Here is a 12,175-nt window from a genome sequence, read left to right as displayed (position 1 = left end):
CATATTATTTTTTTTTAAATCGTCAAGTTACTATAAGTATATTTTAAATAAATAGGTATATAATAATAGATTAAATTAAGTGTCGTCTATTCTATGATTTAATTATATAATTAAATCTTAGATGTAGGTATGTATACACATTATACAATAACACAAATGTACGGGAGAAAAAAATGCGTAAAGGTCTTACAAAAAAATATGTGCTTATTGCTTATATATTTGCAGTTATATTCAGTTATATAAATACACACGTGTTTATAAACACTTGCACCTTAACCTCAAAATAACTAGACAAAGTGTTTCGAACGCGTCTTTTTATTTATTGACCTATAAGCCACATAGGTGTGCCTATGAACTATGGAATACAGGAGAGGTAGAGGGGCGCGGGCGTAGACCGTTTGGGCGAATCGACCCAAAATATATTATAGTCTGCTTGGGCGAATAACTATATACCTACCGTTTAGGCGAGGGTTTAGTCAACTAAAGCTACTGTTTGGGCGAGAATTATTCAATTAAAAATACTGTTTGAGCGTAATAAAAATGCTTATAATATGCTATATGCACTCAACAATTAATTTAACAAAATCATATAAAACATAAATAATTAGTCAAAAATCATATAAAATATAAATAATTGGTCAAAAATCATAAAAAATATAAATAATTGATCAAAAATCATAATATATTTTAAATATAAATAATTAGTCAAAAATCATATACAATTTAAAGAATCTACAGCCAAAAATCATATAAAACATAATTAATTAAAATAAGTCACAATTATAAATACAATTATGTATAATATAATTATAGTACTGTTTAGAGTAATTTATAATTGTTAATAGTGATTAATAACGATTAGCAAAAATATCATCAGTATCTGTCACCTGGTTTTTATTATTATTATGTTTAATGGTTAAATGCGAGGTAAACGTAAGCGACATAAGCCTTGCAGAATGAATGCTGGAATCTGTGGGACTCATCCCTACACTTATAAGTGGTGTAAAATATAGTCACCTATCAGATATATGTATTAAACTATTTAAATTTGCGCTATTACCTTCCTCTTGATGATTGGAGGGCTCCAGAGGTCGTGATTCGAGAATATGATTATTGATCAAGTACACCGTGAAATAATATATTGATAACTTGATAAGCAAATTATAAAAAAAATACTCACAGCTATATTTGATTCATGCAATATTTGTATTAATGAGGTTAAAAAGTTTTTAACACTCGAATCCAAATAAATACAACACTCAATACTAATATATTTTCGTTAAAATGAAAAGTAGTAGATGTCGCTCATAGGATCCGGTGTGGTTATTTGGCTGGTGCACTGCCAGCCAGAGTGACAAGCAAGCCCATCAAAGGCCTCTACGTTAAAAGAGAATTTGGCTATCTCCTTAGTGACAGACACCAGGGTTAACCTAACCCACATGGGGCCATCTCTTGTCTATACGAATAAATCACACAATATTTTGTAAAAGACAAACTGTTGACATAAATGATTAAAGTTTAATTCCAAAACAATGACTTACTGCATCCCGAAACACTGTGTGTACTATGGTAGGCAAATTTATCGGGATATCTATATTTTGTACGCTATACATTTGTAACTCTATAGTCATAATAATATAATATACCAATACCAATGTTTATGCTGCTATAGACCTATCATTTGTACAATTATAAAAAACTACAAGTCTTTACTTATTACATATAGGTACCTATAATGTTAATGTTTAGAATTTACCTCAACGAGTAAAGAGTAAAAAATTATATTCGGTGTACCAGTGTCATAATAATAAGTGTTGAGTTCTGAATATGTGTGATACTGTGATGGGTGTTTTGCAATTTTACTATTTATATAGACATCCCCTTATAAATAACATTTGACATCTATTCGTACCTATTCCGTGTTTCAGTTATTTTATCATCACTTTTTGAAATAATACATGCGAACGCGACATCCCGTTTTTAGCAGACTTTTTTAAACCATAATTTCATTTTTAATGTAATTTTATCAGTGTTTTATTTTTATTTATAAAGCATCAACATAATATGAGTTAAGGTAATTTTTATAACGGGAAGTATAGTAAAATATTTAATGTGTGGTAAAAGAGAGTCATGGTTAATCGGTTAATATGGTAATACAATCATGAAATAGATATTTTAATATTTTTGTATTATTTTAATATTTATTAGAACTATTAGATTAAAACCAACGTGTGCATAGTAATAAAAAAAAGAAGGGATAGAGACATATTAATTTAATTTGATTTATCAGGGCCATACTAATATGGATTATTATATTTATATATAAAAAGGGGTTCATTCGACAAAGTTTTTCAGTAAACACTACCTATATTATGCAATAGCCATAATCCCTAGACTAATTAAAGTATCTAATAATTATCCAATAATATTATGGATTTGTATAAAGATATAGTTTTTGAAGTATTGTTAGTTTTGCTGAGTAAGATATTAAATTTATTAATTTTCAAATTCATAAACCAACCTATTTTAATTAAGATGATTTTTAATAATACAGATAATGACTTAGCTTATATTTTATAAGTTCAATTTTTTCTTTTAATAGTTGGGGTATTGGTTATGGTAACATCATCTCTTGAACCTATTTCTAAAGGTTTTTTTTGTGATGACGAGACAATTAAATATCCATATAAAACATCAACAGTTGGAAAAACATTCTTATGCTTGTTTTATCTTCTACTACCAAATGTTTCGGTAAATACTTGATATTTTTAGTTATTATGTTATGCAATGTAATTATTGTTTTATATTTATTTATTAATTTTAAAGCTATTGAAATAAACAATACATATATATGTATATATATATTTATATTGTTTTTTCATTAAACCTTAAAATAATATTAATAATTATTATTATTTAATTAGTTAACAATTCATGTTCAATTTTAAAAAATATAGGTTAATAGAACTATTTTTATTTTTACTAAATAAAATATATTTTTTTATAAGATATTTATATATTATAGTATTAAACCTACTACATTAACACAGTTTTATATATTTTTATTTTAAGTACTATGATTAAATTAAAAATGTATCAGTTTTTCCCCCATTAAATAATATCAGAATAAAATAAGAATAAATTTCAATTATATTTTAATAATCACTATATTAAATATTAATATTATATTACATGTGTATAGCTATTACCTCGGTTGTTACTTATTAATTATTAATTTGTACTGAATTATGTACCTAACTAACATAAATATTTATGAATAATTCTAAATTTTAGATAAGTTTGAAGTATTACTGGACTATGCATAAAAATATAAAAAACCTGTATGTAAATATAATTTATTTCTGGTTGGGTTCTGGATTAGCCCAAATAACAGTAAACCTGGGAAAATATTACTCTGGGCGTTTAAGACCTCACTTTTTTCATGCGTGTAAGCCAAGTATTGAATGTACATCACAAAATCAATACATTACAGAATACACATGCACAAATCCAGAAGTATCTATATCAAATGATTCAAGGTAAATTATTTTAACTATTAAAGCAAATTAATTATTTCACATAGTATACAAAATATAAATGTATTACACCACATATAAAATTATTTCAGAGCATCATTTCCATCGGGGCATGCATGTTTAGCATTCTATTCAACAGTATACACAATTGTAAGTGTGTTAAACGGTATATAATGGTTAAATAACATAATACTAATAACAAATAAATGTATTATTTGATTATGTTTAAAAGTTGTACCTACACAATTATAAAAAGAATGTAGCATGGGTTATTATTCAATTTGCAATATTCACATCTGCGTGGTATACAGCTTTAACTAGAGTCACTGATAATATGCATCATTCTACAGATGTAATAGCTGGTTCAATTATTGGTACATCATTTGCTATTTTAATGGTAAATAATATGCCTATATTGTATTACAACTACCAATTATAAAATTATTTACACTTATAAGTAAACAATTACCTAATCAATCAAATTGTATTTTAAATAGATGTATGAAGTGAAGATACGGATATCTCTAGAAAACATAAATGCAGTCTAATATGAAAATAATTCAATATAATTTTTTTTCATTATCATATGTTTACAGCACCAATGTTAAATATTATTATTATGCACTCTGTCATTGTCAAGTTGAGCTAGTTGTTTAAGAAATCCATTGTTAGGTCTTATATCTCTTGCTTTTTTTACTTTTTCCACTGCTTCTTTAGCTCTTAATCCTTTCTTTATCATTAAATAAGCAATTGTAATTGTTGCAGATCTTGAAATACCCATTATGCAATGAACCAAAACCTTACCTACAAATATAGAGTAAATAATATATGGGTTTATCTTATTTAATATTTTAATCTAAATTTTAGTAAAAATTACTAAAAATTTACCTTTTTGTGATAATGCGTCATCTATGAAATTTGATACACTATCAAAATATTCATTTATTGCAACATTAGGATCATCACACAAGGCCAAACCCATGTATTGAATATTAAATGGACGATAAAACTGTTCATTTGTATCAACCATACCAAATCCAATACCTTGAGCAGCATTTACTACATGCGTGATACCCAGTGACAGCAATAAATTAAGATTTTTTGCAGTGTTCCTATAAATAAAAAAAAAATTAAAAACAACATTTTTACAACAAATACTTCATTAAAAGCATCTACACTTACCAATCTCCTACATATATTTTTGGACAAATTTCATTATAATCACATGTAGATAGATTTTTTTTTTTAGGAGGTGGTTGAGTTCTTAAAAGAACAGCTTGCAGATCCTCAAAAGTAATTTCTTTCTTTGATTCTTTTTTACGAAATTTTGCTAATAAATATTCCATTTTTGGCAACAAAATATTTTAAGTTTTAAATTAAAATCAATTGATAATAGAAAATTACCTATAAAATAAAATAAAAATAATGAATTTTATGTTTATGTATATTATTATTATTTTTTTATTTATTCCGCCAAATCAATTACAGTTACATAGTTACTATAAATTACATTAATAATAGCTGATATGTACACCAACTGAGCTATAAGCTCGTATCTAATATACAGAGTTTATGGATATCATAATTCATTTATAGTAAAATACTTATACAGTGACATAATAAAATATTACTAAATTAATTAAATATAAATATAATAAAATAAATAGATATTCTAGTACACAATTTAGACTGGTTAGATATTATATTTATAATGATATATTCCTGATACATTTTATTGCATTTGTTAAACATATTGGTTTTTTTTTAATTTTATATAATATTATATTATTATATATTTGTCTGTATTCCTTACTATACATTTCTACATGAAAAATTAATTCTAAAAAATTTTATTCACAAAATACATTTTATTTTGAAATAAATAGACACCTAGTTAGTAGGTTATTGTTTGATAAATTTAATGATTTATATTTATAGAGCCGTAGTTATAAGTAATTAACTTGCTTTTCAAGAAGTTGGATAACCTTAATCATCCTGATCAATTATTTTATGATGCCTAATGTGCAACTACTCTATGTTATACAAATGTATTATAACTTATAAATGATACTACCAAAACTAAAAAAAGAAAGAAACATTATTACCTGTAGATAATTTTTTTAAATAATGATTTGATTTCAGCTTGAATTTTTGTTTTTGAACCAAAAATTGATTCATACAACATAAAAATTGAAAAATTGAGTTGACATTAGGTAATCAGTTAATGTAATAACAGCAAATTATTAAATAACATCTATAGTATAATATGTAGGATTATCTGAGTATACATCCAGTGATTAAAATATTTTATTATTTTTTATTATTGAAAATTTCTTATTTTAAAGATAATTCAAAGGCATAAAATAGTTATATTTATCTATCTATTGGAGCCTGTAAATTGAAAATTTTTAATGAGCTTTGTAAATTAAGCTGAAATAAAATTGTTAATTAAATTTATGTAGTTTGTACAATTTTAATTAATGAAAAACTTGTAAATGATATAATTATATAAATTATCGACAGTAATTATTATACGTTAATTTATACTAATTTTGGCTTAACCACATAAACGAATACATTACTGATTAATCAATTATATACTTAACATATTATGTGATAAAAAAAATATAATACCTATTTTAGATAATTATTGTAAATGAAGCATTATAATAATGGTATAAACAGTATGGTAACATAATTAAAGACAAGCTTTTTTTGTAAAAAGCTATTTTATTTAAAATGATTGATACCTATTACAAACAAAATTTAAGATACCTACTCTGTAAGTTGTTTGTTTATGACTCGTGACAACATCATATTGAATTGTGAAACAGAGTTTTTGTTTTTGATACAAAAATATTCTTTTGCATAAAATAACATGCAACCGTTTTATATTAAACTGTCTATGATAATTATTATAGACATTCTTTATTTATATTTAATAATTGCAGCCAAACGGGTAACAGAGATCGTCGATAATAATGGGAGACACATTACACGAAGTGTAAAATTATTTAAATTTCAATTATCGTAAAATCTAAGCAGCACGTCACACGACCGAATACATGCTTTGAGAGCCCTCGATAATGAATTATAGCGCACGTTGTTTCGTAACTTAATATGATAATTAAATTGTCATTATCGTCGTAAGTTAAAAATAACGATAAAGTAAAAACTAAAAAGTGAATAAGTCCAGGGCAGCAGCGATAGCCGCAACCTGAAATATGCCACTATTATAATCAGTAATCACCATGTAGTTTGCACATATTCTATAGACAACAACCTACACTCTACAGCCAGCACTCAGTGATCAGCATCAGCTCGCGAGTTCGTGGCTTCGTGCTGTTCGTAGTTAATAAAAAAATCAAAAAATCGTGATAATATATTTTTATTTTTATCATAGACATATCATGTCTACATCACTGAGATAGATAAGATCTGTATATCTTATCTATCTCAGTGGTCTACATTGATAATTATATATTATCTATCTATGTCTATGATTTTTATGGATAAGATAGGATTTGATACATTATGATTGGCCGGCGGCGACGGTGCGAGCACAGGATAGATTTTGTTATCAAAAACTGTTTACCACGGTTGTGGTAAGTAGAATTAGTAGTACCATATTTTGTACACTGCTATCGTACAGATACACACAAACACATATAGGTAGTTGATAGTATATAAATATATGAGGCATTGTACGCATGTACGATGACTAAGATGTGTGTAGGTGTGTGTAATGTACTAATGTGAGTTTAAGAGGACATGACACATGAGGACGTTTTACCCATACGACAACGAGTGACGATGATATGCCGTCTTACGGATGATGTTTGTTAAAAAATATTGTAGGACGTGTACACCGAGACATCTAGTACAAAATGTGAAGTACATACAGTTTTATTATTTTATTAGTAATAAAAAAAAAAAAATAAATAATATTTATAATGTTAGGTAGTATTTAATCACAGAATTATGAGTGTAATAATTCTAGTCATGACTGCAGTGATACATTTACAATCGTAGTAATAATGATATTTTATAGTTTTTTATCATATTAAAAGAAAAAAAAACGACACGATGTGTTTGGTGCTCAAGTATGTATTTATACTGTTATGGCTTATATACACTTTCGCCTCCATTATACTTCTATTCAGCAAGGGACTATTACTGCACAGAGATGTGCTGCCTAATAAATCCATTTGTGAAACTGATGTCGATTCTCTCCAAGAGTTGACACAGAATTGCACAAAAACCAATACAAAAGTGGTAATGATAATAATTGATGCCTTGCGCCATGACTTTGTCATTCATTCTGAACAGGATATGCCATACACGAACAAGATCACAGTGTTCAGAGACATATTGGCCAGTTATCCAAAACAATCAAGATTATACAAATTCATTGCTGATCCCCCAACCACTACTATGCAAAGATTAACTGCTCTCACTACTGGAAGTTTGCCTACTTTTATTGATGTTGGTTCAAATTTTGCAACTGAAGAATTATTGGAAGATAATGTTATAGATCAATTAGTTAATAATAGAAAAAAAGTTGTGTTTATGGGAGATGATACATGGGCAAATTTATTTCCCAAAAGATTTTACAGAAATTATACATATCCAAGTTTTAATGTTTGGGATTTGGATACTGTTGATGAAGGAATTAAGAAAAATTTATATCCTGAAATTGTGAAGGATGATTGGGATGTGTTGATTGCTCATTTTTTAGGAGTTGACCATTGTGGTCATAGATATGGACCAAATCATAAAGAAATGGAAAGGAAGCTTAATGAAACAAATGTTATTTTGAGGTGAGAAGTTTTTCACATCTTATTTATTATTCAGTTTATCACAGTTCTCCTAGTTTGGATGTATTAATATTATTATTTATTTTTCAGAGACATATTAAAAGAGATTCTTGGACGTGAAAATATCATGCTTTTTGTATTTGGTGATCATGGAATGACATCAAATGGTATGTAAATATATATTTTTTCCATTAAAATATAAATATTATTTAATATTTTTAAAAATGACTATATTTTCAGGAGATCATGGGGGAGAATCTGAAAACGAATTGACTTCTGCTCTTTTTGTATTGTCATCATCTCAAGAATTACAACCAAAAACAGAAAATGATATAAAACAAGTTGACTTAGTACCAACTATATCAACAATAATGGGTGTTCCTATTCCATTCTCAAATATTGGCTCTCTTATAAAATCAGCTTTACCACAAAACTTTCATTTAGTCAATAGTATTTGGAGAAACGCTAAACAAATTAATGATTATCTTACAACATACTCATTAAAAAATGATGAGCTTAATGACAAGCATATTCATTTTATTAAAGATTCATTCAAAATGTTAGATATTCAACATAATACATTCGTGAAAAGTTGTGAAAACTTTATGCAACTAAGTAGAAGAGCATGTGAAGAAGTTTGGATTCGTTTTGATGAAAGTTCTATTTATAAAGGTTTAGTCCTAATGTTTGTATCATTATACTTTAGTTTCTTACTTGTTGGCTCATCTGCTCTAGATAATTATGATAAAATCACTGGTACACAAGTGCTCATTATGTTTTCCATAGTTGTTCCATTGAATTTAATTGCATTTCTATTTTATTTTTATAAGATAATTCATATAACTGTCGTTTTTTTTATTACTGGATTTATAGGTACTATTTTTCTTGCCTTATTTTGTGTAGCTTGTTGGTCATCATTAACACAAGATTTTCTTAATACAAACAAACCTGATAAAATATTAATACGTATATTTACTGTATTAACTACTCTTGGATTTTTTTCCAATAGTTACATTATTGAGGAGTCATATGTATTGCATACATCATTTGTTCTCTTACTGTGGTATCTTGTTGTAAGATTTAAATTAGAAAACAGAAAAACATGGTTTCGCAATAAAATAAAACCTAAAAATTTTTCACTTAAACACTGGATCACATCATTAAACTGCAAGGTTGTATGGTGTTCAATACTGTTATGCATTATATTGCGTTACTCTCATTCATTTTGGAAATGTCGTGAAGAACAAGGATGGTGTTTTGAAGATGGAGCTCAAACCAAAACTGGAAATTCAATAATTTCCTTGATTGTTATAGTAATTGCTGTTACTCTTGTACATAAGTCATTGAAATGTTCTGGAAATCTAACTGGATGTTCTTTAAATGTTTATTTGTCTTCATTTTTGCCTAAAATATTTAGTGTACTGATATCTGTTCATTGGATATTTGAATCTTCATTTCAACATGTCAAGCCTACCGTACCATACATAGCATACATACCAAATGTTATTATATTATTAACTGTATTACTAATAATGACATTATTTGCAAGCCCATTACTTGTACATTATGTAGACTTACAGGAAGGAAAAGCAAATCAATCGGAGAATTTTTATGAACTAATTTACAGAATAGCTAAAAATATTGTGAAAATGCAGTTAGGTCCACACATTCAAGGTTATCCAATAGTATATGGACTTGCTACAGTTTACAGTGCAACATTTCTGATATTTTCAATATTGCTATGTATTTTCGGAGGATTGCTATTTGGATATGTATATGCAGTGTCAGTAGTTATCATGATTATTTCCATCTGGATAATGGCCATGATTGTTTCGGTCATAAGGCATAATCAGTGTACCAAAATCAGTTAGTATTTATTAATTACTTTGTACAGATTGTTCATTATGAATGTATATATATAATATCTTTTTAAGTTAATAAATTCACAATGAAAATTAAATTTATTTACTACATAATATACATATGAACATTTTGTAGGTATATTATACTTGATATATAACTATATGCAAAAAATTTAAAATTATTGTTTTAGATGAATTATATACTGTAAACTGGTTGTATATTTTGCTGTGGACTTTATCATCGTCATACTGGTTCTATGGTACTGGACATAATCCTTCATTTCCTGCAATACATTGGAATGCTGCATTTGTGTTACAATCAGATATAAAAAATAATACATGGCTTCCTGGATTTTTTATTTTAGCAAATACATTTTTTTCACATGCTGTTCATGCATTTTTATTGCCGGTAATTTTATTGAAAAATAAATTTTTCTTAAATAAATGTTTGATTTAAAGTTTGTAAAGTTTGTTTTAAATTATTGTTATTATGTTTTTTATAAACTTGCCATTGTTAAATACATAAATAATTATATATTTATGAATATTTTTAAAAATTGTCTTTAAAATATCTTAATATTTAACACAGTTTTCATAAATTTATAATATTTTTTATTATAGTTGCTATTAATTTGTCCATTTACTATTCATGGTGCTTGGTCAGGAAAATCATTGCCTCCCAAAGATGAAGATGAACAAACAATGGCTAGAGGTGAATTATTATTAGCTGAAAAATCAAGACAGATGATACACGGTGCATTTGATTTAACTGCTAAATATATTCTGGTCAATTGTTTTAGGGTAAATATTAAATAAATAGTATTATTTACATTTTCAATGATTATACAAAATAAAATTTTTAATATTAGGTGGCTATGGTCATGGCAGCAGCTACCATTCATTCACGTCATTTGATGATGTGGAAAATTTTTGCTCCAAAATTAATATTTGAAGGAATAGCACTATTTATAACATTGCCTTTTTCTTTTTTTGGATTTATTCTTATGTATCGTGTAACTCAACACATAAATGTGTTGTTTGAAAGAATTATGTCACAACATTCAAATTAATTTTTTTTTGTACATTTTATGACTGTTTAAATATCTAGTTATTTTAAAGAAAATTCAAATAATATTTTAACTTTAGTTTAAAGTTAAAATTTCTTCTCAAATAATTTAAGTAATATTTTTTATTAATTCTAGATTCATTCACGTATATATAAACCTTAGATTACAAATATACTAAAAATTAATTTCATTTGTGGTTTAGAAATATCAAAACCTTTTCTAGTAATTTAGTATTATATTTATAGAGCTTGACAGTTGATCACATTTCACATGTTAATTTTGTGTTAATGTTTTGAATTAATTTTTATGTTTTTTTTTTAGTTATAATATATAAGCCATGACTGATTGTAAGTAGATAATTAAAATCATTCTTTGAGTAGTTATTTATTTATTGTTTTTTGAATCCTTTATTATTATTATTATTCAATGTTGTTTATAATTTGTTAATAAAAAAAAAAATAAGCAACTTTGATAGCTAGGAGAATAATAATAACATTTTTGAATCCTATAAAATTAACTATCGACAGTACATTTGTACTGTAGTATTATTGATTCCAATATATACCTCTTCCTTACTAAATGCGATGCTTTAGTCATTGCTGCTAAATTATTTGGTATATTAGCTTCTTAGAATGACCGATAATCAATTGTTTTTTTCTTTTAAAATAACATTAAAAAAATTGTTATGTTTTACTAAATGTTCAAATAATTTTGTTTTTCTTTAGTTTATAGTTAGATTTTATCTTCTTTTTTTTTATATGTATATTTGTTTATTCGTTTTTCTTGTTGTCCAATTTATGTTTTCTTTTGCATCCCTATCATATTAACACAACATCATAATTTTTATCCATCAAACAGAAATCCACTAGGTATGCTTGACAAATTTGAAAAAT

General features: G+C 26.1%; 3 protein-coding genes across 3 annotated transcripts; 2 read left to right on the top strand and 1 right to left on the bottom strand.

The window, feature by feature from the left end:
- The first annotated feature begins 748 nt into the window (after positions 1–748).
- LOC114127853 (putative phosphatidate phosphatase) lies at positions 749–4,365 on the top strand. Its single transcript, XM_027992190.2, has 6 exons — positions 749–2,479; positions 2,603–2,751; positions 3,295–3,539; positions 3,629–3,686; positions 3,769–3,933; positions 4,034–4,365. Exons 1-6 carry the CDS (start codon positions 2,431–2,433, stop codon positions 4,082–4,084), a joined length of 717 nt encoding a protein of 238 aa, XP_027847991.1. The 5' UTR covers positions 749–2,430; the 3' UTR covers positions 4,085–4,365.
- Positions 4,085–6,903, bottom strand: LOC114127860 (dual specificity protein phosphatase 3). The gene is made up of 4 exons (XM_027992204.2): positions 6,316–6,903; positions 4,719–4,940; positions 4,425–4,648; positions 4,085–4,340 (listed from the first exon to the last, which is right to left on the bottom strand). The coding sequence occupies exons 2-4, from the start codon at positions 4,880–4,882 to the stop codon at positions 4,141–4,143; spliced, it is 588 nt and encodes a 195-aa protein (XP_027848005.1). The 5' UTR covers positions 4,883–4,940; positions 6,316–6,903; the 3' UTR covers positions 4,085–4,140.
- Positions 6,904–7,436: 533 nt separating this feature from the next.
- Positions 7,437–11,665, top strand: LOC114127843 (GPI ethanolamine phosphate transferase 3). The gene is made up of 6 exons (XM_027992180.2): positions 7,437–8,356; positions 8,444–8,520; positions 8,594–10,219; positions 10,407–10,624; positions 10,837–11,016; positions 11,085–11,665. The coding sequence occupies exons 1-6, from the start codon at positions 7,623–7,625 to the stop codon at positions 11,283–11,285; spliced, it is 3,036 nt and encodes a 1,011-aa protein (XP_027847981.2). The 5' UTR covers positions 7,437–7,622; the 3' UTR covers positions 11,286–11,665.
- Positions 11,666–12,175: the final 510 nt, after the last annotated feature.

Source organism: Aphis gossypii, chromosome 3 (assembly GCF_020184175.1).
Source record: "Aphis gossypii isolate Hap1 chromosome 3, ASM2018417v2, whole genome shotgun sequence".
Classification (NCBI taxonomy): domain Eukaryota; kingdom Metazoa; phylum Arthropoda; class Insecta; order Hemiptera; family Aphididae; genus Aphis; species Aphis gossypii.
The sequence above is the reverse complement of the archived record's forward strand: the minus strand, read 5'-3'. Positions and strand labels throughout refer to the sequence as shown.